The sequence below is a fragment of the Triticum aestivum genome, chromosome 6D (genome assembly GCF_018294505.1).
Source record: "Triticum aestivum cultivar Chinese Spring chromosome 6D, IWGSC CS RefSeq v2.1, whole genome shotgun sequence".
Taxonomy (NCBI): Eukaryota; Viridiplantae; Streptophyta; class Magnoliopsida; order Poales; family Poaceae; genus Triticum; species Triticum aestivum.
In genome coordinates this window covers 374720215-374746727 of record NC_057811.1, presented here as the reverse complement: position 1 = coordinate 374746727, position 26513 = coordinate 374720215, and the positions used below count along the sequence as shown (strand labels likewise).

At 49.5% G+C, this 26513-nt stretch overlaps 3 protein-coding genes, 1 long non-coding RNA gene and 1 pseudogene across 7 annotated transcripts; 1 reads left to right on the top strand and 4 right to left on the bottom strand.

Annotated features, from left to right (window-relative positions):
* Positions 1–2034: 2034 nt before the first annotated feature.
* Positions 2035–4773, bottom strand: LOC123145186 (cell division cycle 20.2, cofactor of APC complex). The gene is made up of 5 exons (XM_044564531.1): positions 4430–4773; positions 4041–4316; positions 3669–3938; positions 2725–3315; positions 2035–2625 (listed from the first exon to the last, which is right to left on the bottom strand). Exons 1-5 carry the CDS (start codon positions 4571–4573, stop codon positions 2479–2481), a joined length of 1428 nt encoding a protein of 475 aa, XP_044420466.1. The 5' UTR covers positions 4574–4773; the 3' UTR covers positions 2035–2478.
* A 954-nt stretch (positions 4774–5727) lies between these two features.
* LOC123145185 (uncharacterized) lies at positions 5728–11242 on the bottom strand. 2 transcript variants are annotated; one of them, XR_006472158.1, is made up of 4 exons: positions 10940–11242; positions 10748–10833; positions 6124–6395; positions 5728–6035 (listed from the first exon to the last, which is right to left on the bottom strand). It is a non-coding gene; the product is annotated as an uncharacterized lncRNA (long non-coding RNA). The 2 variants fall into 2 exon arrangements; XR_006472159.1 differs by having other exon boundaries at positions 5728–6395; positions 10697–10833.
* Positions 5762–8160, bottom strand: LOC123145184 (uncharacterized; annotated as a pseudogene).
* LOC123145183 (transcription factor EAT1) lies at positions 7111–10672 on the top strand. 3 transcript variants are annotated; one of them, XM_044564527.1, is made up of 5 exons: positions 7299–7404; positions 7825–7943; positions 8154–9051; positions 9826–10239; positions 10353–10672. In XM_044564527.1, exons 3-5 carry the CDS (start codon positions 8182–8184, stop codon positions 10446–10448), a joined length of 1380 nt encoding a protein of 459 aa, XP_044420462.1. In that variant the 5' UTR covers positions 7299–7404; positions 7825–7943; positions 8154–8181; the 3' UTR covers positions 10449–10672. The 3 variants fall into 3 exon arrangements, with proteins under 3 accessions (XP_044420464.1, XP_044420463.1, XP_044420462.1); XM_044564529.1 differs by lacking the exons at positions 7299–7404; positions 7825–7943 and adding an exon at positions 7111–7248; XM_044564528.1 differs by lacking the exon at positions 7825–7943 and having other exon boundaries at positions 7177–7404.
* A 10039-nt stretch (positions 11243–21281) lies between the features above and the next one.
* On the bottom strand, positions 21282–25943 carry LOC123145182 (uncharacterized). Its single transcript, XM_044564526.1, has 4 exons — positions 25448–25943; positions 25226–25365; positions 22116–22198; positions 21282–21894 (listed from the first exon to the last, which is right to left on the bottom strand). Exons 2-4 carry the CDS (start codon positions 25287–25289, stop codon positions 21691–21693), a joined length of 351 nt encoding a protein of 116 aa, XP_044420461.1. The 5' UTR covers positions 25290–25365; positions 25448–25943; the 3' UTR covers positions 21282–21690.
* Positions 25944–26513: the final 570 nt, after the last annotated feature.

Sequence of the window (26513 nt, the reverse complement as noted above, 5' to 3'; positions counted from 1 at the left end):
GGGCGTGGCAAAAAGGATAATGGTGTAAAATGCTTGCAGCATTGGGGTCAGCATAAGATTCCCCTTGGAGCATATAGATTTTGAGGAGCCCACGTCTTGTTTTGTCTTTGTTCTGATTCCCACTTTATATGCTCCTTGAAGTAAACTTCTCCCGGAATCGCATACTTAGGTTTGGGTTTTGGAACTAGAATCGTATGCTTAAAGGCAGACCGGCCGGCCAACAGTCATCATCTGTTCCCATCGAGCTTGTAACACCGATCGCTAAGCACGTGCTTTCGCCATATTCCCTTGCAATGGGGCACACATATAGCACGACAAATGCCTCGCTCTCCATCCAGTGATAATAATAGTAACTCTATCTACTATAATAACAACAATTAGGGAAGCGGATTGTAGCACTCGGGTGCTCCACACACCTATACGAACATTAAATTCAAAAAAAGACAGAGAAATTTAAAAAAATTGAGATTTTGGGATATCAAACCTGAGTTCCCGATCTACTCCAGTGTGAAATTTCGTGAAAATTTACCAGAAGATGTATTCGTGGTAAAAAAAGACAAAAATTTCCTATGTGTAAAAAAACTGTTTGGATGGATTTTTGTTCGGACAGTATTTCCTTCGCCACGGATACGTTTCGTGGTATATTTTCACGAAACTTCACACGGGAGTAGATTGAGAACCCAGATTTGATATTCCTAAATTTCAGATTTTTTGAATTTTTTGGTATTTTTTATATTTAATATTTGTATAAAGGTGTGGAGCACCCAGGAGCTCCTGTGTATTTTTCCAACAATCAGCTGCTAATCTAATGATATAATTTTCATATTATATATCTTACATATTATTAATCTTATCAAATAGTCAAAGGCAACCTCGAAAAAAGTATTAGGCCCTATATATATATATATGAAAGGAGGGAGTACCAAATTTCGGTGCTATAGCCCATCATCAGCAGATTAGCAGCAGAGAGCATCATTCCATGTTAGTTCTGTACCCTTTGCTGAGACCTTGACCAATCGCGAACAAACACCAAAATATTTTCTCGTTGGGCCGAATCGAAACCTCCCTCCGGCCGGCCGGGCGGGTACGCATGTCTGGCGCATGCACTGCATGCAAACCAAACGGAGGCTCTGATGGAGAGGGTGGCCGTCCTCCAAGGGCCAAGGCGGGCAACCCAGTCCACATGAGCATATGCTGCGTGGTCCGTGGTGGCGCGACTTGTTTAAGGGCCGAGGCCACATGCCTCCGAGGGGTCTGGTTGTTGGGTGGCGGTGCGGCAGCGGGTCAGAGGGTGAGCTGTGCGGGCGCGGCCGCGGGACGCGGAGGTGAGGAAGGGGACATGGAATCTCTCGTGCTCTCCACTATTCGTTTACCGCCGCCTGGTTCGCCGGTCGCCTGCTGGTGCGGTCGTGGCGGACCGGCGAGCCTGGCGCCCGGCTGGCCGGCCGAGCCGGGTGCGGTGCGCAACGCGACAAAGGGGGCGGTGCGGGTGCGACCTCGGCCACGTGGAGGCGCCGTTCCTTGCGTGGGTCTTGGCGAAATGGCGAATCATGCACGGTCCTCTTCTCTTCCCGGCTGCTCTCTGACACCACTCTTGGCTCCTTTTCGGTTGGATTAGATTACCGTTCTCTCTAAATGAAAGTCACTGCTGTATGCTGTTCGGCATCTCTAATGCCGACGCATCATGAATTACCGTTCTCTCTAAAAGAAGGTCACTGCTGTATCTGAATTTTTTGAACACTGGAAAACATTCAGATCCTAATGCGACATCGACATTGCGGGGAGGATTCGATTCACACCGGAAAACATCTCAATTATATTCTGCTTCTTGTCTTCAGAACGCAAGTTCAGTAGATTCAGCTGCGGTGGAACTGGGTTACAACATATTTTGGTCTTTTGACGTTGACTCCCGAAGAACAAATTAACTCGGTCAAAATGACTGATCTCAATTAACATATATTTTTACATCAAACTAATGAGATCGATCTTATCTGAGGTCAGAGGCCAACGATGAAACTAATGAGATCGATCTTATACAGATGGACTTCTGAATGTTAGAAAGCAAATCAGATTCAGGTTCAGTTTCTGAACAGTGGAGCTTAATTACAGGAAAGAAGCATATATGATGACTTAGGAGTTCGATGCTCCATCAGGTCCTCTGCTCAGCGAAGGGCGATTCTGGAAGAAGATGGCACCGCCCATAAAAGAAATAGCATATGACCTCTAAACCTTTTCTGGATGAGATGAATGCACACAAAGTAAAGCAAACACAGCCAACAAAAGACACAGGAGGCATTTGTTAACGAGGTTCGGCAATGTGCCTACGTCCCCGGGAGCCGAAGTGCGGCGGCTCCATCCGTATATTTCCTTATCCACAGTAAAGTCAGTACATCAGCAGTATATACCCAGGTATTTTAGCCTATTTTCTGTACACAAACACAGCTGTCCAGTTCAAGGGATTGTTTCGCATTGATCGTCTTATCGGATATGGGCGAAGCTGCTGCTGAACATGCCAGAGTGCGAACCCTTGGGTGCAGGCTTGGCTACCTCAGGAGTGCCAAACACGTTCCAGAAGCGGAGGGTCTCGTCTGCAGCAGCAGATGCTACCGTGCAACCATCAGGACTCTGCAATTCCACAGCATGGCAAGATGATCAGATCAGGCAATGAACAAACAAGTTAACATGTTGATAGTATCTGTAAAAGAAATGGCGAGAAAGATGTACCTGCGCCATGAAGAGGACACGGGAGGTATGGCCAGTGAGTTCGGCCATCTTGACCATGGAAGGGTACTTCCACAATGTCAGCTGGTTCTGGGTGAATCCGTGCGAGCTCAGCAGCTCTCTCTCATTCTTGTTCCACAGAAGGGAGCACACCTGCGATCCAGTATCAACAGAGTTCAGGCATGCACCGGTGTGCGTGTTCCAGAACTTGATGCAGCGGTCGCTGCCGCCACCGCCAGTTGCCAGCAGGTTGCTCTGGAATGGGCACCATGCGAGCGCCTTCACGGCGGCCATGTGGTCCTCAAGCCTGTGCAGCCACTGGTTGCGGCCCGCGGACGGCATGGAGGATGCCATCGACACGTCCCAAATGTGCAAAAGGTTGTCGTTGCCACCGCTCGCCAGTTGCTGCCCTGAGCCAGACCACTTGAGCCCGCACACCTCCTGGCTGTGCCCCTGGTACGTCTGCACGGCATGGTCCCTGATCCTTACGTCGTTGTTCACGATCCTACCGTCCATGCCGCCAGTCGTCAGGATGTTGTTGTTCCATGCCAGCGAACCGACCCTTGACTCATGCACACCTTTCAGAGTCCTCAGCTGCATACAACGAAGAAAATAACGATCACACACTAAGCATAGCAATTATATTAAATGATTTATCAATTTTCATTAAATCTTATAGAAATAATTTCTTCTTTCGCAGGGATTTCAGGAAAAAAGTCTCTTATCATTTTTTATTCTATCAATGGACAGAATCTGAAGACAAGATTAGTTATTCTTCATCTACGAATATCCAAATTTTGTAATTCAGCATCTGATCAAGCACATTCAGGCACATAAATAACATTTTTTGATGCTGGACAGTGTATACAAAGAAGAATGTAATTCAGCAGATCAAGTAGTTCAGGCACATAAATAACATTTTCTGATGATGGACAGTGTATACTAACCAGGCGGTTGGAGCTGGTGTCCCAGAGCTGAATGTCAGACGAGTTGAGCCCAATAGCAAGATGCCGGCCATCAGGAGCCCAGCTGACGCTGGTGATGGGGCCGTTGTCCTCCTCGACTGTCACAAGCTCAGACGTGGATCCACTGGAGGCGTCCCACAAGTACATGGTGTCGCCCAGCGCAATGGACAACACGTTGCTGCTCCCCCAGTCCATCAGGTTGAGGTAGTAGTCGTCGACGAGGTCCGGTGCATCCAGAGTCCTCTCGGCAGACTGCAATTGTCAATGGACATCACATCAGTAACCACCACTACCAAATGCTACTACACCTATAGCTTCAATGCATTAGTAGAACCACAAGCTGCGCATGCATACCTGGGGAATGTAGCGCCTCTGCTTGGCCGGCTTGGCCTGGTGAGAAGAAACCGTGTCGGCAGCGAAGACGTTCTCCGGCTCCGGCGGCTTGTTCCTGAAGGCGAGGATCCGCGTCCGGTTGTTGAGCAGCTTCTCCGCGAGAAGCCTCCGGTACGCCTCCTTGGAGGGGGACGCCGCGATGGCCGCCGCGTTCTCCTTGTCCTTCTTGGTCTCCGTGAGCAGGTAGTGCGCCATGTCCATGTCCATCGCCGACCGGTCCGGGATGAACCTGTCCCCCTGCGCACACAGAGAGAGGAGAGACAAAAACACCATGTCAGTCAGGCATTCCATCGAACAGCTCACGCGCACAACGAATCCACAGGATCTGGGAGTCGGGGCGAACAACTTACGTAGCACTTGGCCGCCGGGTTGCGCGAGGTTGTGCTGAGCGGTGGCATGTAGGGGCGGGATCCGGCCTCCTGGAGCGGCGGGCGCTGCACGGCGGCGGCGGCGCTGCTCTTGCCGGAAGAGATCGAGTGGGATCCTGCGTCCATGTTTAGAAGAAACAGAAGAAACAAACAAACAACAGAAATCGCAACAGGAACTGCAACAGGAACGCGGATGAGCAGATCGATCGGATGAACAATCAATACGCGAGCTCCCCCGAAAGGAGAGGGAGGCGGCGGCGAGCACGAGAGGGGGGGAGGGGGAGGAGAAAGCCACGGATTGCTCGGTGACTTGTGGGGTTTAGGGATTTGACTTCGAGCTGTATTTGTAGGGATCGGCGGCGGGGGCCGACCCAACGGCTAGTCGCCACGGAACAGAGATTAGAGCCGTTGCTGCCCACGGTTTTAGGGTTTGGTGCTGGGCTCTATGGGCCTTCCTCCCTCCCTCCCTGGGCCGGAACCTTTCTGAGGGGCTAAAATTTTATGGTTTTCTAAAAATAGCTAAAGCTTAGCAGTCAAGGTTCCCCTCAAAAAACAACTCAGTTGTCAAGGTTTTATTATTTACCAAAAAAATGGCTAGTCTAATTTGGTACCAACTCAATATACCACGGTATTCCGCCGGGGCGTCTCTGCTTGCGAATCATATGTTGGTACGAAGAATGTTTATACTCTGAGTACACGTTGGAATGAGAATGTCCATCCAGTTTTTTAGGGAATGATCGTCTAGTACATTCCGGTGCTTTTTTTTGGACCGCAATAACCAACGAACGTTCCGTGCTGAGCATGGCAATTGCGAACGCTTTTTTATGGCGGGTTCTTCAAACACACATGACAATTTCTTCAAGAACACACGGCAAATTTTGGCAGATAGAGGATTTGTTAAATTCTCGCTTGAAGAAATTGTCATACTCCCGACGCATAAATTGCCACGAAAACGTTTGCGTTGCCATGGTCCCCAACAAACGTTAGCTGAATAACATTACTTTTTTTTAGTTGGCATTCCGGTGTTTTTTTTGAGAGAGAAGGCATTCCGGTGTTGTTGAGTGTGCATAGAAGTGAGCACCGAGTAAAATTATTGTACTCCCAAAGTAAGACACGCCATTCCAAATAGTTCGCTCGCCAGTACCGCAGCCTGCAGATCATCGCAGCAAGAACTCGGTGACAGTTCGCTCGCCAAGTACCGCAGCCTGCAGATCATCGCAGCAAGAACTCGGTGACATGTCCCGACCAGCACGCCCATGACTAACTCGTGCATACTGTAATAACTAACTGCACATGCATTGGCATCCAGTCCCAAATCCAGAAACAGGAAAATATTTTTCTTCACAAGAATATTCTTGCGTTACAGTACAGGGCAGCATCCAGAATAATTACAGGCCTTTTGATTTTCTTTCTACCTGAACTTTGTTACAGGCTTTTCAAGCATCGGATCCGAAACAAGTGGCTGGGATCAAACCACGCCAAAACAGTCGTCTCATGTCGATGCAGCGAGTTCAGTGACTCGAGAGTCCACCGTTCGTATCAATGGTACCACGCCTTGGGCGTGCTCACAGAAGAATCCGTTGACGACCTGCCATAGCACTCGGGATCTCTTCCTTCAGGTCGGTCATTATCATCGAAGGGAAAGAGAATTATGCAACTACAGTAGATAATAATACCATAATCTCCATAGGTTGGCAGGCAATCCATCCCAAGATTGACCATGAATTAGTTCCAACATGGTTCTGTTGACAGATCGCTCAGTTCTCACAGGCACAAAGCCACCCAAAGCATGGAGGTTGAACTCCTGCTCCCTGTATCTTGGCTCCTGATAAGTCAAAAGGATGAAAAGATAGGATAACAATGTCGTTACCAGATAGCCACGGTAGTTCGGTCGTCTTGTTATGTAGATGACTTTGAGAGCAGCTGTACGATTCAGTTATATGCACTTCTGCAGAAGAAATTCAGACAAAACATATGTATTTAGTTCCAACAGATGTAGCTTCCAATTCCTGTAAAAGTATTATATGGAAAAGAAGGCTTCCAGAAATGTGATAATCTGCCAGCGACGAGCCTAATGTATAAAGAACATTTCTTGATAAAAAAAAGTATGATGTACAAGCACAGGCATGCTTAAATTGTGCTCCCTCCGTTTTCATTTACTCCGCATATTAGGTTTGTCTAAAGTCAAACTTTATATACTTTCAACAAGTTTGTAGAAAAATATATTAACATATACACCACCAAATCAATAGCATTGGATTCATCAGTGCATATATTTTCACATCACAGAAATTTGTTACTGTAAATATTCATATTGTTTTCTACAAACTTGGTCAAACTTTATAAAGTTTGACTTCAGTCAAAGCTAATATGCGGAGTAAATAAAAACGGAGGGAGTATGTGCTAACATGGTTAGCTCTCCTCAGATGCAGGATGATGCTCACCTTTAAATTCTCCAATATTTTAAGTAGTCGTACAGTTTGTTTCTCCTAGCGAAGTGTACCGGTACATGCATAAAATACGGAAGAATGGAGAAGGCATGACTTGCATTTCCCAACTTCCGGCTGGAATGAGTAACAGCAAAGATGCCAAGTTCAAAGAGTGTGAGTTTCCCATCTTTCAGGTCTTCTGTTCTTAATGATGAAGATATGATAGCCCTTAGCCTTGACGGTTTGACCTCCCTTGCACTGTTCAGAAGACACAATTAGGAAATGATTGCTATTTGAGGTGTTCTGCTATATGCTCATAAGTTCTACATGAAGATCAAAAACTGTTGTTTCCATGCCTTCAGTCCTTCACATGTCAGTTACATTTTGCTTGCTAGTTCTCACCATAGTCTTCTCTAGTCCCTACATATTATTGGCATAGCACCCCAACTCGTTCTCGACGATGCTTTTGAGCTACTAGTTTCTGAGCAACATTTCCTTCATTTGATCTGGCAAAAAGAATTAATCTTGGTAATGCTCTCTTCACATCTCTTCTCTTCAAGCTTTTAGTGCTACTGTCAAGACACACATCACCCCTACTTTTAAAGAATTAAAAAAATGCCCTTGAAAAATGGGATCATAATGTTCTGCCTTTTGTTCAGAGAACTTACTTTTAGCTTTATAAGTTGAAACACTTTCAACAACTTCTGATTTCTTGCACTTTCTGAGAAAATTACAGCAACACGAGGGATATTTAGGTCACTACCCATGATTTTGTATTAGTCTCTGCTTATTAACTGGTAAGGTTAAGGTAGTTGAAGCACAAGCTACCAAGATTAATATTTATAGTATGATACCAATAAAGACACACTGGAGTTTGTTGGGTCTTGAGGAAGCAAAGAGGCTTCATGTCTCGTCCAGTGTGCTAATACAGCTTCTCCTCATCGAAAGAAGAGACAACCAGATGCCTAGCTTAAACTCCACGTCTTTGCTTTCTTCCGAACAACCAACACGACCAAGGCGAGCTGCAGCCTTCTCTATCTAACAAACAGATTGTCTGTTTCATTCAAGTTGAGTAGCCTTTTTCCTAAATATGCGTGCTTGAACCAATGATTTTCTCTATTTTAGATCCAAGCTATTTCAGTTGATCACTTCTAACATGCTACTGTGTCATTTGTTCATCAGCTTTGTCTCTTCCATTTGGTTCCTTTTCCCCCAAAATTGTACTACTTTAAGATACATCTTTGAGGCTCCTTGGTTACTAACTTCTGTTGTTTTAGATATTGAGTGAAGGCACCAGAGGCCAGAATGATTGCTGAGGGAGGTTATTTTGATGGTTCCAGAGATGCTATCCTCATGGCAGGATCACTGATTCACGATTCCCTGGACTCTATTTGTGACAATACAGAGATTGAGCAAGGAAACTTCCACGGTCCCTCCTTTTTCATAGAAGATATATGCAATCCAACCAATCTTACCTCTGAGTCTGCACGAACAATCAACCATATACAACATCGGGCTGAATTTGACATGGATCAGGATCTTCACGGCCACATGATACAAGAGACCCAGGTAGAAACTTCAAATTGGGTTCCTGCAATGTTCGGTACCCAAAATCATATCATCAGCCAACAGTCGATTGAACAACAAATGGATGACTATGATGCTGCATCATATCCAGATGGTGCTCACACAGCTGCACCTGATCTCCTAAATCTTCTACAGATCCCAAGGTACAGTATGACTACTGCATTCCCTTCGACAGAACATATCTTTGGTGATCCAGGGCAGAATGCTGGCAACCAATTGGACATCAACAATGATGTTCTGGGAAGAGCAATTCATGACAGTGGGATGATGCTCGGTGATTCAACTCTACCATTACAATATAATGACAATCAATCTCACCTATTCAAGGATCTCTATCATTCACTTCCGCAAAGTTTTGGGCTGTTCTCCAGTGATGATGAGAGAGATCGGGCGATGGGGGTAGTAGGAGCTGCAGGAAATATTCTCCAAGAGATAGACGGGAGGCAGTTTGGTAGCCCAAAACTGGGAAGAAGTAAGAAAGGTGGCTTTGGCAAGGCAAAAGCTAACTTTGCAACTGAAAAAGAGAGGAGGGAGCAGATAAATGTGAAATATGGGGCTTTAAGATCACTGCTGCCAAGCCCTACGAAGGTTTGTTCAACACATCTTCTCTAGATTTTAAATGGTTTTTGGTTCTCACAGTTACAGATAAATCACTTAAACGGCAACTAATGACATGAATTTTCTACAAAATTCGCTATCTTCTATTAGTTTCCAGATCTGGCGCCATTTCAGTATGAAGCCAACAATATTTTCTAAGAGTATAAAAAGAACCACTACCACTGGCATTTAGGAGGTCAAAACAAACCTGAACTTTTTCATAATTTTTTTTATGTTTTCATCACCAGCAAGCTTTTACAAAGTTCCCTAGTTACAACAGTCCACCTAATATAAGTTCCACATAGATGACATACGTTATGTTGGGAAGTGTATGCTGGACCTTTCTGTAGGTGAATACTGGAGTTCTCGGTAGATTTAGTTGACAAATTGATGTGCATAGATCATTAGTATCCAAAGACAACAAATTCGAATGCAACTCCTTAGTTTATGCAGCATAAATACATTACCATTGTTAGATTTTTAGGATCTGTCACTTTTTGCTTAGCCGAAGATAAAACAGTTGTGAAACACTGAAGATAAAACAGTTGTGAAACAGAAAAATAATCTTACATAGATCAAATGGGATTTGATTTGACATATCCAGCATTACCTTATCACCAACCGTACTGATCCTTAAGAGGTATCTTCAGGCTATCTAAGGCAAATAAGAAATATGGAATCATGACAAAACCTTTTTAAATTGTGTACACTTCTTGTATTTCTCGTGAATGTGATGTTATTGGTTATTACAATATTTTTCTGTAGAATGACCGAGCCTCTATAGTTGGAGATGCCATCGAATACATCAATGAGCTGAACAGAACATTGAAGGAACTGACAAGTTTGGTGGAAGGCGATACCAAACATAGGATGAAGAGGCTTAAGTTGGATGATGCAGCACGTGACAACGGAGAAAGTTCGTCGCTGCAGCAAGTGAAGGACGATCAGGACAGTCAGCTGAATGGAGCTATAAGGAGCTCATGGATACAAAGGAGGTCCAAGGAATGTCATGTTGATGTCCGCATAGTTGGTAATGAGATCAACATCAAGTTCACTGAAAAGAAGAAGACTAATTCTTTGCTTTGTGCTGCAAAGGTTATAGATGAGTTTCGTCTTGAACTCATCCATGTTGTTGGGGGGGTTATTGGAGATCAACGTATATTCATGTTCAACACAAAGGTAACAATCAAATTTGTTTACTCAAAGCAACACATTGGCCCTCTTCCCCGTTTCTACTGCATTAGCACACATGGTTGTACCATTCTGCTTGACATCTGTTGCCTACTGTGCAGATATCTGAGGGCTCCTCGGTCTACGCCAGTGCGTTGGCTTCGAAGCTCCTCCGAGCTATGGAGATGGAGCACCTCGCTGTCGATATCTTCAGTTAGCTTAGCCACCATGACGGAGATTCACTGGTGCACCAGAATGGTCCATTATGTTAGCCCTACCATTACCAAAGTGTGAGCTTACTAGAAGTAACTAGCCGACCTAGAAAATACTTTATCTTCAGTGAGTGCTGCTGAATTTTATTTTATTTTTCACGAACTGTCTTCTTGCACACTCGCTGTAATGATCTGATGCTTCTGATTACGAATTCACAAATTAACTTGCACATGTCTTGGGTTGCAACACTTACTTCAAAGTTGAGCCCAAAAGGGGAGATGGGACTGGTGCTTTAGATTCTTACCACCTTGAGCCCAGCATCTGAATGCGGGCCACTCTTCATCGCTCGCCCGACCCATGGAACACCCGCTGCACGCGTATCGGCGAGATCTGGATGAAACGCATCGAGCAATCTGATTGTGAGTAATGCAATTATGAAGGAGGGGGTGGTATTAGTTTTACCAGTCGGATTGATTCGGGCTGCCTGCGTACGTACCAGCAAGATCGGCGGCGCTGCGGGGGTGGGAGAAACTGGGGCGGCAGTGGGGTGGGGTGGTTGAGCATGGTTCCAGTCAGGATCTGCCAGGACTTCACTCTTCAGGAGAGGAAGAAGGCCTATGGTTTCACATGAGCTTGAGATTAATGTCCGGTGAGAACGTACTTGGTCGGCGGGTAGCAGCTGCCTCTGACTGCGGTGGCCGGCGGCGGAAAAGAGTCGTCGTCCGCGTTTGGCGCCCGTGTTTAGGGCAGGGCCGGAGCCCGCAGAGTAAAAAAAAAAAACAGACCAACCCGGGCTAGACCAACTGGAGCCCAAGTTGCCTTCCACCTTACGGTATTTTAAGGCTCGTTGATATTTTAAATTAATATATAAAAGTCGTGTAACAATTACTAGAGCATTTAGAGACATTATAATCACGCACTATTCGAGCCCTCTCAGGCCACTTGCGTTTGCGGCCCTTAGATATCTGAAAATGAGCATTTCTGGTCGTTGAATGACCATCCCACCACGCACGGAGCGCCTCATGTCATGGGCCGCTACTCCGGGAACAATATCGGACACCTTCTGTTTAATTGGGCCTAACGGGCTAACTATGAGGTCCGTCCCCCCAAAGAAAAGGTAGAACGTGACCACTCCTTTCCCCTAGGGTTTTCGCCTAGGGTTCCACCTATCCTCCGGCGCTCTTGCCGGAGTCCACGTAAAATCTCTCCGGCTGCCGATCTTTTTGGCCGTCGGTGAGATATATCTTCTTCCGTCGTGTGCGCGTGAGTGCATGGCGGATCCAACGACTCATGTGCAAGGAGGGAAGGAGGGAGCGATGGCGGAGGTAGTAGCGATGGCGGCGGCGGCCCGGCCAAGTGGATCAGGGCTGGCGAGAGGAGGGGCTGAGATGAGACTAGGGGGAAGGATAGGCAAGATCAAAGTTCGCAGGACGTGCGGAACCAGGCAGATGGGTTCGAGGAGGAGTATGGCAATTACCATGGCCCCGATCCAGATCTGGAAGATCAATTCGCGGGGATGAAGTTGCATGGCCGGGAGGAGGAAGAGCTCGATTTCTCGGAAGAAGTGGATGAACTCATAAAGGATGTGCGCTGGCTGGCTCTATTTCGCGTACACACCACAAAGCCTTTCAGCCATGCCGCACTGATGACACAGATGCGTAATGCTTGGGCGGCGGCACAAGGGGTCACCTTCAACGTCAAGGGCCCAAACTTATTCTTAGTTCAATGCCACTGTTTAGGTGACTGGAGGAAGATCATGGATGGGGGGGTCGTGGCTGTTTAGGAGGGCTCTGGTGGTGCTACAAGAATATGATGGTTTTTCATATGTCAAGGGATACAGACTAAACAAGATACCGGTATGGGCAAGAGTGAAGGGGCTGCCAGATGGCCTTACAAGGAGGAGAGAGCTAGCCGAAAAAGTTGCTGCAAAGGTGGGGGATCCACCATTCAACGTGATCATGAATGAGGGAAGGATAAACCCGGCGAGTACCCTCCGAGTTAGGGTTTATGTGGATGTCAACATCCCACTGGTCCGGTTTGTGCCAATTACTTTAAAGGAGTACAAGAGGTATAGTGTCTACTATGAGAAGCTCCCAGACTTCTGTTTTGCATGTGGAAGAATGGGACACCTAGCTGATGAATGTGGTGACGGGGTTCATGACCCGAGAACCTTCGAATAGGGGGAGTGGTTGCTTTGGGAGCCGGAGATGCCAACAACCCAAGGTTTAGGGGGGCGAGGGAGAGGTGATGGAGGAGGAAGAGGTAGAGGGAGGGATGCTGGTAGAGAAGACCGGGGAGGTCGAGGAGGAAGGGGTTCAGGGGGTGGAAGAGGGAGAGGTGATTTTGGAGAGGAGGTGTTTGCTGCTGGTACACAGCGGACGGAGATGGATGGTGTGGATTCTGATCCCAGGGGCCAGTTCGGCGAAGAGGGAGGGGAAAAAGGAGCCCGCAAGCGGCTGGTGGCGGCAGATGGAAGCGTTAATGTAAGGGGCCAACCGGTCCCGAATTTAGCTGGTATAGTGGCAGGTTCGGTCTTATGCATCGAGGGTGCTACCCCTTCAGGAGCAAATGAACCGACATCAACGCCAGAGAAAGTGCAGGTGGTGAAACGGAGGAAGCGAGATGAGGGGATGATTGTGGATGGAGCTGAGTACACATCTAAGGCGGCCTCCGGAGAGGAGGACCGCCGAGCCCAATGAGGACTATGTGTTGGAACTGTCGAGGAATTGGCGACCCTGCGACAGTTCGTGAGCTCCGCGATCTTGTGGAGGCTAGTGCGCCGTCGGTACTATGCATTGTTGAAACTCAACTGGCAAAATACCGAGTGGAAGGTTTGGCAAGTAGATTAGGTTTTAGTAGTAGCTTTGGAGTAGGTAGTGGTGGAAGAAGTGGGGGTTTGTGCTTGCATTGGAAGAATAATATCAATCTCAAAATAAAAACTTTTTCTCAGTATCATATTGACTCGGTGATTTCCCAACCCGAGGAGGAACCTTGGCGTTTATCTTGCTTTTATGGAGCTGCAAACAGGAGCTTGAGGTACAAAACATGGGATACGATGAAGATCCTAAGAGGTGAAAACACTCTGCCTTGGGTGTGCATGGGGGATTTCAATGAGATACTTCGTCTAGAGGAACAAATGGGACCAAATGAACGGGACAGTGCACAAATTACAGGTTTTCGTGAAGCAGTTGATGTCTGCAACCTAGCTGACTTGGGGTATAAGGGCTTGGATTGGACTTTTGAGAAGAGAGTTGTGGGGGGAGAGTTCTTCCGTGTCCGGCTAGATAGAGCCCTAGCTGTTGGAAATATGCCCTAGAGGCAATAATAAATTGGTTATTATTATATTTCCTTGTTCACGATAATCGTTTATTATCCATGCTAGAATTGTATTGATAGGAAACTCATATACATGTGTGGATACATAGACAACACCATGTCCCTAGTAAGCCTCTAGTTGACTAGCTCGTTGATCAATAGATGGTTACGGTTTCCTGACCATGGACATTGGATGTCGTTGATAACGGGATCACATCATTAGGAGAATGATGTGATGGACAAGACCCAATCCTAAGCCTAGCACAAGATCGTGTAGTTCGTTTGCTCAGAGCTTTTCTAATGTCAGGTATTAGTTCCTTAGACCATGAGATTGTGCAACTCCCGGATACCGTAGGAATGCTTTGGGTGTACCAAACGTCACAACGTAACTGGGTGGCTATAAAGGTGCACTACAGGTATCTCCGAAAGTGTCTGTTGGGTTGGCACGAATCGAGACTGGGATTTGTCACTCCGTGTAAACGGAGAGGTATCTCTGGGCCCACTCGGTAGGACATCATCATAATGTGCACAATGTGACCAAGGGGTTGATCACGGGATGATGTGAGTTACGGAACGAGTAAAGAGACTTGCCGGTAACGAGATTGAACAAGGTATCGGGATACCGACGATCGAATCTCGGGCAAGTAACATATCGATAGACAAAGGGAATTGCATACGGGATTGATTGAATCCCCGACATCGTGGTTCATCCGATGAGATCATCGTGGAACATGTGGGAGCCAACATGGGTATCCAGATCCCGCTGTTGGTTATTGACCGGAGAACGTCTCGGTCATGTCTGCATGGTTCCCGAACCCGTAGGGTCTACACACTTAAGGTTCGATGACGCTAGGGTTACAGGGAAAGTATGTATGTGGTTACCGAATGTTGTTCGGAGTCCCGGATGAGATCCCGTACGTCACGAGGAGTTCCGGAATGGTCAGGAGGTAAAGATTTATATATAGGAAGTATGGTTTTGGCCACCGGAAGTGTTTCGGGCATCACCGGTAGTGTACCGGGACCACCGGAGGGGTCCGGAGGTCCACCGGGAGGGGCCACGGGGCCCCGGAGGCATACATGGGCCAAGTGTGAGAAGGGACCAGCCCCTAGGTGGGCTAGGGCGCCTCCCCACCAAGGCCCATGCGCCTGGAGAGAAGAGGGGGCAAACCCTAGGGCAGATGGGCCCTAAAGGCCCATGCCTGGTGCGCCTCCCTCTCCCCCCCACTTGGCCGCCACCCTAGATGGGTTTTGGGGCTGCCGCACCCCTTGGGGTGGAAACCCTAGAGGGGGCGCAGCCCCCTCCCTCTCCCCTATATATAGTTGAGGTATTGGGGGCTGCAAACACATGAGTTTTCCTCTCCCTGGCGCAGCCCTACCTCCTCCTCCTCCTCTCCCGCGGTGCTTGGCGAAGCCCTGCGGGATTGCCACGCTCCTCCACCACCACCACGCAGTCGTGCTGCTGCTGGACGGAGTCTTCCCCAACCTCTCCCTCTCTCCTTGCTGGATTAAGGCGTGGGAGACGTCACCGGGCTGCACGTGTGTTGAACGCGGAGGCACCGTTCTTCGGTGCTTAGATCGGAATCAACCGCGATCTGAATCGCTACGAGTACGACTCCCTCATCCGCGTTCTTGCAACGCTTCCGCATCGCGATCTACAAGGGTATGTAGATGCACTCCCCTTCCCCTCGTTGCTAGGTTACTCCATAGATTGATCTTGGTGATCCGTAGAAAATTTTGAATTTCTGCTACGTTCACCATCACTAGCCACTTCCAGTTAGTCGTCTTTGTTCCCTTTTGCATCAGTTGAACACCTCACCGCAGCAAAGTCTGACCATAGCCCGATCGTCTTGTCAAACGAGTTGGAAGATAGAAGCTTGAGGCACTCACTGAAGAAACCATTCCGCTACGAGTGCGCATGGGAAACTGACGACAGGTTCGGCGAGGCACTGGGACAAGCGTGGGAGTCGTCACTCCCAGCAACTACAGTAGGCGATTTGGCGCACAAGCTGGACAATGTTGCAGCAAGTTTAAAACGGTGGAGCAGACACACGTTTGGCTTTGTCCGGCAGGAGCTGAGAGAATTGCGGCGGCAGCTGGCGACTTATCGAGCTGACCCGTTAAGGGTTGGTCCCGGCCCTGACGAGAAATGGGTGCAGGACAGGATTGTCAAGCTGTCCTTCCGAGAAGAGGTAATGATGAGGCAGCGAGCCCGAGTGCAATGGCTATCAGAAGGTGACGCAAATACGAAGTATTTCTAGAAGAAGGCAAGTGCACGCAAAGCAAAGAATACTATCAGCAGTTTGGAGCGCGGCGATGGAACTACCTGCTCAGATCCACGAGAATTGGCAGATATGACAAGTGCATTTTATGAAAAGTTGTATACCTCAAAGGGCTCCATTGGGATCGAAGAGGTGTTGTCCCATATACCAAGAAGTGTCGATGCAGCAATGAACGCCCGTTTGAACGCGAGGTACAGTAGAGACGAGGTAAAAGAGGCATTATTCCAGATGTTTCCCACAAAGGCTCCGGCCCCAGATGGCTTCCCGGCACACTTTTTTCAACGGCATTGGGATCTTTGTGGCGAGGAGGTGACAGGTATGGTCATAAGACTGCTTGAAGGAGATGATTCACCAGAGGATATCAATAACACGTTCATCGTTTTGATTCCCAAGATTGCAAGTCCAAAAATATTAGGACAATTTCGGCCGATAAGCCTTTGTAATGTGATCTACAAGATTGCTTCCAAGGTTTTAGCTAACAGGCTGAAGATTATCCTTCCGGATGTGATTTCTGAAGAGCAGTCAGCTTTTGTCCCTGGACGTCTGATTATGGACAACTTTATTACAGCATATGAATGCCTGCATTATATGAAAATGAGAAGGGTGAAGGGTAATCGTTTCTGTGCACTGAAGCTGGACATGATGAAGGCCTATGACAGGCTTGAGTGGTCGTATCTCAAAGCAGTGATGCTGAAGTTGGGTGTTAGCCCGAGATTTACTGAAACTATCATGAGGTGTGTATCTTCGGTTTCTTTCTCAGTACTTTTTAATGGTGGAATTCTAGATGCTTTCAGGCCATCACGGGGTTTGCGGCAAGGGGACCCTATTTCCCCTTACTTATTTCTGCTGGCGGCTGAAGGACTCTCTTGCTTACTGAAAGCTCAAGAGGGAGGGATTAGAGGAGTTTCTGTTGCGGCCACAGCGCCGGCGGTAAATCACCTCCTCTTTGCGGATGACAGTTTGCTTTTCTTTGAGGAAAATACGGAGAGTGCAGCAAAAGTCCGGGAGTTGTTGAAGAAATATTGTGATGCGTCAGGCCAACGTATCAACACAGACAAATCGTCCATCTACTTCAGCAAAGGTGTGCCAGATACATTGAGGAATGAGGTAAAGGGGTTGCTTGACGTGCATAATGAATCTCTGTCGGAGAAATATCTTGGGCTACCCACCGATGTTGGTAGTTCAAAGGAAGGGTGCTTTCGGTACCTAAAAGACAGAATATGGAAGCATGTTCAGGGATGGATGGAGAAGTGCTTATCTGCTGGAGGGAAGGAAGTTCTAATAAAATCGGTGGCACAATCCATACCAACATATTCTATGGCTTGTTTCAAATTGCCAAGAGGTTTGTGTGAGCATATTAATGGTCTACTCAGGAAGTTTTGGTGGGGCAGCAAACGAGGAGAGAGGAAAATGGCTTGGGTGTCCTGGAATACTATGTGCAAACCCAAGTTTATGGGAGGGATGGGGTTTAGAGATATTGAACTCTTTAACCTAGCCTTGTTAGCCCGACAAGCTTGGCACCTTCTACAGGACCCCGATTCTCTAAGCACGAGGCACGGTACTACCCACAATGCAGCATCCTTGAGGCTTCTCTGGGTAGTCATCCTTCTCAGGTTTGGCGCTCTATTATGGAGGGAAAGGAGATCCTAGCACTCGGAATCATCAAAAGAGTGGGAACAGGTGAGGACACAGATATCTGGAGTGATAACTGGATACCACGTGACTATAAATTGAGGCCATTGTGTGCTTTGGGGGCTGATCCACCTCAACAGGTCTCGGAGTTGATCGATCCAGTCACGAGAACGTGGGATAAACATATGCTTGACGAACACTTTGTTGGCCCAAATGTGGATGCTATTCTAAATATCCCGTTGAGCGCAAGGCTGCACGATGATTTCTATGCGTGGCACTATGACAAGCGGGGTGTCTTGTCGGTCAAATCGACGTACATGATGCTAACGGGCATAAAGTATCAGAGGGAGGACTGGATAGAGCACGACCCAAGCACATCTGATCATGCCTCCACTAAGCGGGAATGGTCCAGTCTCTGGAAGGCGAGGGTGCCGTCGAAGGTCAGGGTGTTTGCCTGGCGCTTGGCACATACCTCTTTGCCAACCGGAGCAACTCGCCACCACCGGAAGATGGCAGACACAGCGGCCTGCCCTTTATGCAATGCACATGAAGATACTTGGTGCCATTCCTTGTTTGACTGCCGCATGGCACACTGTGTGTGGGCACTTGGTGAAGAAGAGGTGCTAGAACATGTCATATCTAACAGATCGCCGGATCCCAGGTTGTGGCTGTTCTGGTTGTTTGAGATACTAAATGAATCGGAGCTTGCAAAAGTCTTGATCACAATGTGGGCTATATGGTGGGCGCGAAGGAAAGCAATCCATGACAACGAATTTTAGAGCCCATTGTCTACTTTTTGTTTTATCACAAGGTATTTTCAGGATCTAGAGATTGCAGTGAAGCGGGGAAACCCGACCGCTACGACGGCCGTTGGCACCCGGCCACGGGCAAAAGCATGAATTCCGCCGGAGGAAGATGAAGCTAAGTTCAATGTTGATGGGGTATATCGAGGCAGGGCCATGTTGGTGCAACAACGGTGATATGCAGAAACAATGAAGGTCTTTTCCTGGGGGCTTCGGCAGTGGTCTTTGATGGTTTGAACGATGCAACTGCATTGGAGGCGCATGCGTGTAATGAGGCCTTAGCTTTGGCTATGGACCTTAATCTAACTCGTCTGCTGATTGCATCGGATTGTTTGGAAGTGGTGAACAATATAGGCACAGCAGCTGCAACTCACTATGCACCGGTGTTACATGAAATATCGGAGAGGAGAAGGGATTTCCACCATGTCAAGTTCAAGTTTGAACACAGAGAAAATAATTTCGAAGCTCATGCACTGGCGAAAGCGGCAACTTCTCTCGCTGTAGGTCGCCACATTTGGCTAGGGACATTACCAGACATTATTTGTATTCCGATGTTGATTACTGCTTAATAAAGTCCCTAGTTACCCGTAAAAAAAAAGGTAGAACGTGAACCCTCGCGTGTGAGCCGTGATGCGATCCATAGGGTGTGGCGGAGGTTTCGGTCAGGGCTTGGTGGCTCTCATCATGGCGATCGCCCGTGCGTTCTGACAGACGCGAGCGACAGGGCCCTGCGACGCTACAGGTTGGTGGAGTGGCTAGCGAACCGTTGGCTGTCGATTGGAGTCTCGCGCGGATTGAGGCCATTAATGGCAATCGATGCGTGCAACTCGCCGGCGGCCGATAACTACAGTTCAGTTACCATGCCGATTCAGCTCCTCCTTTACTCCATGCTCGTCCATATAATCTCCATAGTCCGGCTGCTCCTTCCCAACTCTCATCTTTTCTTCGGCAAAATCTTCTGTCGCAGTCATGGTTGACGCATAGGTCACTAATTCGTCTTCCCCGCTGTGAAGTTTTTCCTCCTCTTCCCCCAATTTTTCATTGAATTTTAGAACTTTATTTCATCTGTGTTGTTCTCTCTACTCCCAGATGGATACAGGTTCTCTAGCTACACCAATTCGGTTATGTCGGGTTCGAAGGTGATGCACTGCTTTCGACTACACTGTTTTGTTTCCTGAAAGTATGTATATTTTTTTGAGAGTACGCAAATTGCGTACTTTAGCTTTATAGAAGGAGAGAAAAACAAACATACAACGAGAACTATCACTCATTGCGAACAGCGAGCGTAGCAACACCACAGACAACACACACGCGCGCGCGCACACACAACTACGACGCCAAAGAACCTACCCAAAACCGCGAACCTCGCCGCGTCTCGACTAACACCGGTCATCTCCGAAGAACAGCAACTCCAGCTTCCTTGGATAAACCAGCGACGACCGTACATAGCGCCTGAGAGGAGCGATCCAGGCAGTCGCGAACACCGGAGAAGTGCATCAAAGGGCCTCTCGTCTCACAGCACAATGCTCTCAACAGAGAAACGGCGTCAAAGACACCGCCATCATGCCAATCCTGCGAATCAAGGCTTTCGCCCCGGAGACAATTACCGCCACCGGGCAACGAAGCAAATGGCAGAACACACGGCGACGCCTCCAGGAAGGGAAATGACATCCACAGATGCCATCGTCGCCGGTCCGACCAAAGCCGAACATGATTTTCATCCGTAGCGCTGCACATCTCCACGCCGCCAAGATCATGGCCAGCCCTGACCGATGCCTCACACCGCCGACGCTGCAGCAACATGCCATCGAAGCCACACCAACAAGAACCACTCCAACCTCACTGCCGAGGGAGGACGCCTCAAGCCACCGCCTGCGGCACAAACGAAGAACCGCAGCATCCGCCGAGCGGTGCAAGGACCAGAGCCACCACGACGACCTTCGCCTGCACCAGGGGACTGCCACCAGATCCGGCTTGATCCGCACCTCGAACCACTCTCCGACACCAACTCCGTCGAGGCACCACCGCGCGCCTCACACGGCTGCAGCCGAGCGCCCGCTGCCCGCCAGGACCCTTCCTAGCAGGGCCTCGCAGCGCCGCCGCCTCCATGTCTGTGCTCATGCCGCCGCCACAGACGGTGCCCGTGCACCACCAACTCCCACCAGCCTGCTGCGCCCTACGCCAGGCTCCAGACGACCGCCGCCAGCACACACCCCACTGCGAGCCCCGCGCACCAACCACCAAGAGGAGCCGGCAACCTCCCAACCCGCGCCAGATCCGGATCGTGGGATCCCGGAATCACGCACAGAACGCCGAAGCCGACCGCCGCCGTGGAGCCATCAGATCAGGAAGGAAGAAGACGTCGCGCCGCCGACCTGCGCGGACCCCGCCGCACGCCCGAGCGCCGGCGCCACCGCGGCGCCATCAGATCAGGAAGAGGAGGAGCCCGCGCCTCGCCGCCCCGCGCAGACCACGCCGCCGCCAGCGCCGTAGCGCCACCAAGCAGGGGAGCCACGCCGCCCAGATCCGCCGGTGGCCCGACGCACGCAGCCGCTGAGCCGAGCGCTGCCGCGAGGGCCGGCCGTCCCACGCCGCCCAGGAGCCTCGCGACAGGGGAGGAGTCCCGCCGCCGCCGACGCACGCGCGGGCTTTGCCCGGCACCATCCCCTGGCGGCGGCGAGGGAGGAGGCGAGAAAGGGGGAGGGACGGCGGCGAACTAGGGTTCCGCCCGGGCCGCTCGCGGGAGCGGCACGGGGGTTTCGTCCCACGTTGTATGTATGTATTTTGTTTAAATCCCCAATTCTTCCAATTGATCAAAGTACAACTGGTTACTGTGTCAGGTTTCTTTTGTATGAATGTTGTAAACATACAATTGTCCTTGTATAATTTTAGACACTATCTGTGTTCCTCACTTTTGCTGCTCTGCTCCAGTATGAATTACTCCCTCCGTTCCGAAATGTAAGTCGCTGGAGGATTCGTTCCGACCAAGTGAAAACGGTGGAATTTACATCGTTGCCCCTAGTTTGAATCGGTATCCCCATCGTCTTCTTCCTCCATCCGCCAGGCCATAGCCCGCCTGTTCACCAGGACATCGTCCGCCCGCCCGCCCCTGCTTCTCCTCCGCCTGCCCCTGCTTCTCCTCCATGCGCCCAGGTCCCATGCGCTCCCAGGTCCTCGCCTCCAACAGCGATCCCAGGTCCTTGTCTCCAGCGGCGATCCTAGATCCAGGGGTGCCAAGGAGGCACACAGTAGCAGCGATCCCAGTTCCCAGTTCCAGCAGCAGCAATCCTAGGTCCCAGGTCCAGCAGCAGCAATCCTAGGTCCCAGGTCCAGCAGCAGCGATCCCAGGTCCTTAGGGCCTTATCCTGCTCCTTCTTGTTGTCCTGGGCGTGCTCCTTCTTCTCTTGGGCATGTTCCTTCTCCTGCAACAACAGCAACAACAGAGATTATAGTCATACTGATCAGTAGCAGCAACAACAGCTGCTGGGTTCTTCTGCAGGTGGAGTATGACAGCAGCAGTAGTAGTTTGACAACAGCAGCAGCAGTAGTTTCACAACAGCAGCATCATCAGATTAGCAACAACAGTAGTAGCAGATCAGCAACACATAAGGAGCAGCAGAAGGTTCTGGAGAACATGCTTTACCTGTAGTACCAGCTCACCACTGACAACGGCCTCGTCGTCTCGCCTGTAGAAGATGGTTCTCCCAGACCTCAACAACACTCCACCTGAAGAAGATGAGATGATTGAAGATGCAGGAGATGAAGATGCAGGAGATGGAGATATACTAAATGCAGGTATATTTCAGAATTTGTTTGACATGAACTACTCTGTTAACTGAATGGGAGTAGAACAATGCAGATATAGTACTAAATGCAGGAGTAGAACAATGGAAGTACACAATGCGGATCAAATAAAACAATGATCAGTTAAAGTTAAAGTTAAATACTCTGTTAACTCAAATGATCAAATAAAGCAATGGGAGTACACAATTTGACATGGAACGTTTTTAGTTAACTTTAACCGAATATTTCAGTTCACTAATTTTTTTTAGTTAAATTACTTGCAAGAGGAGTACACTACAGTAGCTTGCAATCCTCTTCTTGCAAGTCCTACACTAAGCAAGCACTACTGCTTGCAGGTCCTAACTTAACAGCAGCAATCACCATCAGTACTCCAAGTAATCCAAGAAAATTAATTGAAAAGGTTTAATCGTAAGCACTACAAGCAAACATGCTCAAAAGAGAAGAAACTGAATCAAATGCATGCATTGCAATACTCTACTCCGGCAAGCAAAATGCTACTGCTACTCAGTTTAATTTTAATTAAAGAAAATTAAATCAAGGAGGGCACAAGAGGAGTATTTGCAAGAGAAGAGAAGAAGAGAGAAAGACGAGAAGAGAAAAGAAAAGAGAAAATCCTACACTTAATTATGAGCAGCTAAGAGAAGATGACAGCAAGAACAGAGAAGAAGATACTCCTACACTTAATTATGAGCAACTAGAGTGACGAGAGCCGCCCCTCCCCTCCCCTCCCCTCCCCTCCCGAGGCGCTCCCGCGGGCGTCCCCGGGAGGCAACCCTAGCGCCGCCGCCCCCGTCTCCTCGCCCCGCACCCCATCCCTCGCCGCCGCCGGTGGCGTCGCCGGCCATAGGCCGCGTGGCGCAGGCGGCGGCGGCGGGGCATCTTCCTCCCAAGCGCAGTTGACAGGCGACGCGGGGCGCCCTCCCCTGCTCGGTGGCGCCGGGCGCCGGTCGGCCGCTGCTCCGTTTTCCTCCCTCCTCCTGGCGTCCTGGTGGACTGCCGGCGCTCCCTCCTCCCCCTCCTCCTTGGCTCGTGGGGGCTGGAGGCCCGGGGGCGTGCTGGCGGCGGATCTGGCAACCCTTGCCCAGATCCGGTTGGTGGTGGTGGTTGGCGGCGTCAGGGGTGGCCGGTGGCCCTTCCAAGGTGGCGGCGCTGCAACTGGTCCTCGTTCTACTCCGGTGGGGTGGCGGGGCATCGGCTGTTCCTGGCCAGGGTGTGGAGGCGCAGGTGGTGTGGTGGTGGTTGACGCTCTTGGCGGCCTTCTTCGGCGGCTGGGTGCGGTCGATCCGGCGGCCCTCGCCGGCGGACAGGTGGCTGCCTCTTCCTCGCAGGTTCTGGCCGGAGGCCGTGGTAGGGCGTCAGGGGTGACGCAGGGGAGGCTGCTGGAGGGACGGGTAGATCGACTACCTGTCACCGGCGCAGGGGTGCGCCGGTCCGGATGAGCTCCGCTCCCCCCTCCCCTTTTCTTGGCCTAGTGCCTCCTTGCCGCGGACAATTGTTCGGGGCGGGTCGGTCACCGGCGGTTCCGATGGTGCTAGGGGTTTGCCGGTCGGCTCAAAGCTCGTGCCTTTGATGGTCTCCGGAGTGTCTGGATGCAAGGCGGCGGCCTTGGTGGCGGGAGCTGCTGGCTCGTGGGCGGAGCTCGTGGCTCGGGCGCTGACGGGCTTGCTGTCATGGCCGCGTGGGCGGCATGGGGGTGGGCCTTCGACGATCTCGGTGGTGGTGCGGACGGCGCTCTCATGTAGGGCCGTACCTTGGACGGAGGCTGAGGGTGGTGGCCGGGGTGAAAACCTCGTCTGGCTCGGAGCCAGACCGATGGCGGCGGCGTCCATGCGTCGTTCCCTTCTTGAAGGCTCCATCGCGGTGACCCTGCGTCCTTCGTGTTACTCCGGGTGAAAACCTAGATTCCCTGGATCGGGCGGTGGCGGCTCTTCGGTGCCTTTTCTTTCTTGGAAGCACCGCTTTGGAGTCCCTGGTTCGTCGAGTTGCGGCTTCGTCTCCTCGCGGTGACTCGTTCACGGTGGAGGGCTCTTTAGACCCTTAGCTATGCTCTTCTGCCTACTTGTTGTTTGCTTTGGGGTGTTTAGAGTAGAGTTGTTGTTCGTCAGCTCCTTGTATCTGCCTTGGGTGTGTGTGGTGTCGGGTGATTTGCATCATGTATGTCAATCGTTGCTTTATATATAAAGCGGGGCAAAAGCCTTTTTCGGTTATGAGCAACTAAAAGAGCAACTAAACTAGTGCAAGCAATCGAGCAAGCACTACTGCTACACTTAAATGGACTAGTACTCCATACAGATGCCTACAGAAACACATTTTAATTAAATTGACTACTGCATACATTTGCATACTGAAATTGAGGGCTTTACCCATGCCTCTGTTCAGTGCAACAACATTTGACAAGGCTCTGCATAATTCTGTTGTTGGTGTTCTCCTACAGGCTCTCTATCCACAAGGAAAGTTCAATATCCATGCTTTAACAAAACTAGAGAAACTACTCCATGCTTCATATGCAAATTAACAGCTCCAGTAAGATAAATAAGCATTCATTAACCGTAGCAGTCTACTCCAACTCAAGCATTCATTTAAGGAAGCTACTCCAAAATTATGAGATCACTAAAGTTTGCACCAGCATTATTCAGTCCATGAATGATTGCAAACTGAAGGGACATCTGAATTTGACTGGATATCTTAGCTGAATCTGATTGAATTATTCAGTCCATGAATGATCTTAGGAGTAGTAACAATCCTAACAAAATCCTTAACTGCATTTGACTGAATTATATGCACCAGCATTATTCAGTCCATGCTAAAGTCTGAGAGTTCTGCAGTTTTATCTTGACTGAATTATGCACGGGAGCATAACATGGAAGCATAACATTTGAGATTTTTGCAGTTTTATCTTAAGTTGCAGCAAGCATAACATGGAGCATAGCAGAGCATAACATGGAGTACCTTCCATGGTGACCAAGGAAGAAGTAGAGTCCGAGAAGCGGTGGTTAGGGAGGGCAGCACGCATGATGCATCAGGGAGCGCAGCGGCTTGCATGTCCATATCTTAGCTGCTGCTGTTGGTGGCTCTTCCATGGCATCGACCTGGTCATGGAGACGGGGGTCAGAGAGGGAGGGAGAAGAGACGGGGGTGGGTCAGAGAGAGATAAGAGGAAGGATTTGTAACCATGGATCCATGGCTGCCTGAGCTCGCTGGCTAGGGATTCGGGTCCTCCGCCGACGCGGTTGTGTGGTCGTGGAGGAGGACGGCGTTGCTATGGCCCTGCTCCGCTGCTACGGCGTCGACACGCGCGGATCCAGCTTCAGTGCACGCGGATCCATCCTCCGCCGCCCAGAAGCTCGTCGACGGCGCCTAAAAAAGCAAGCTTTTGACCTACGGTGCGGTGTGCGCGGCCGGAGGAAACGGGGTGCGCGGTGGGAGGAAACAGAGTACGCGGTGGTGGCGAGGAGAGGCCGGCGAACGACGACGAGGAGAGGCCGGCGACGACGGGGATCTGGAGGGGATCGAGAAGGGGGTGGGTGAGAGGGGAACCAGAGAGAGTGAGCTCGAGTGGGTGAGGTGAACGAACGAGAGGGCATTTCTGGAAAGTGGAAAATATTCGTAGCTTAACAAAATTTGCACGTCGAATGCTTAAACGACTTACATTTCGGACTTGGCAAGGTGCAGAATGTCCAGCGGTTGTGTTATATATACATGAAGCTGGGTGAAAGACTTCTTCGGTAGAACAAGGAATTCCAGCCCGGTACTTCTGGGTTGGCTGGTTCTCCTAGGTTGGCTTCTACCTTGCAGTAGATTATGTCAATCTCCAGCGGCTAATGGACAGTTTAATATCCGTGTACTATTATGCCTTTATTCGTAGAATATTAGGCCACTCTCTTGGTGTACGATTCATTGAAATAATTGCATTTTTGGTTGCTGTCGCTGCTCCATGCATCAGGAAATTTAGGAAAATTAAAAATGTGCAAATAAAATTGTCGAAAGGCTGATGCTTGAACATCACTTTCTGGGTCCAATCAACATAGCGTGTTGCCAATATCAAGACGAGCAGAAGAACTCCTGTTGATTTCTTTCCTACTACATCAGAGAGCACGCAAATAAAACAGTAGCTGACCTTGTGTCAAAGGCTTCAAGCATGGCCAAGTATTCTGTTTTTCCTGATTTAGTGTAGCCGTGCCGTTTGATCAATTACATAGCTTTCAGTGTGGTGTTTTTCAACTTTACAATTTTAAAC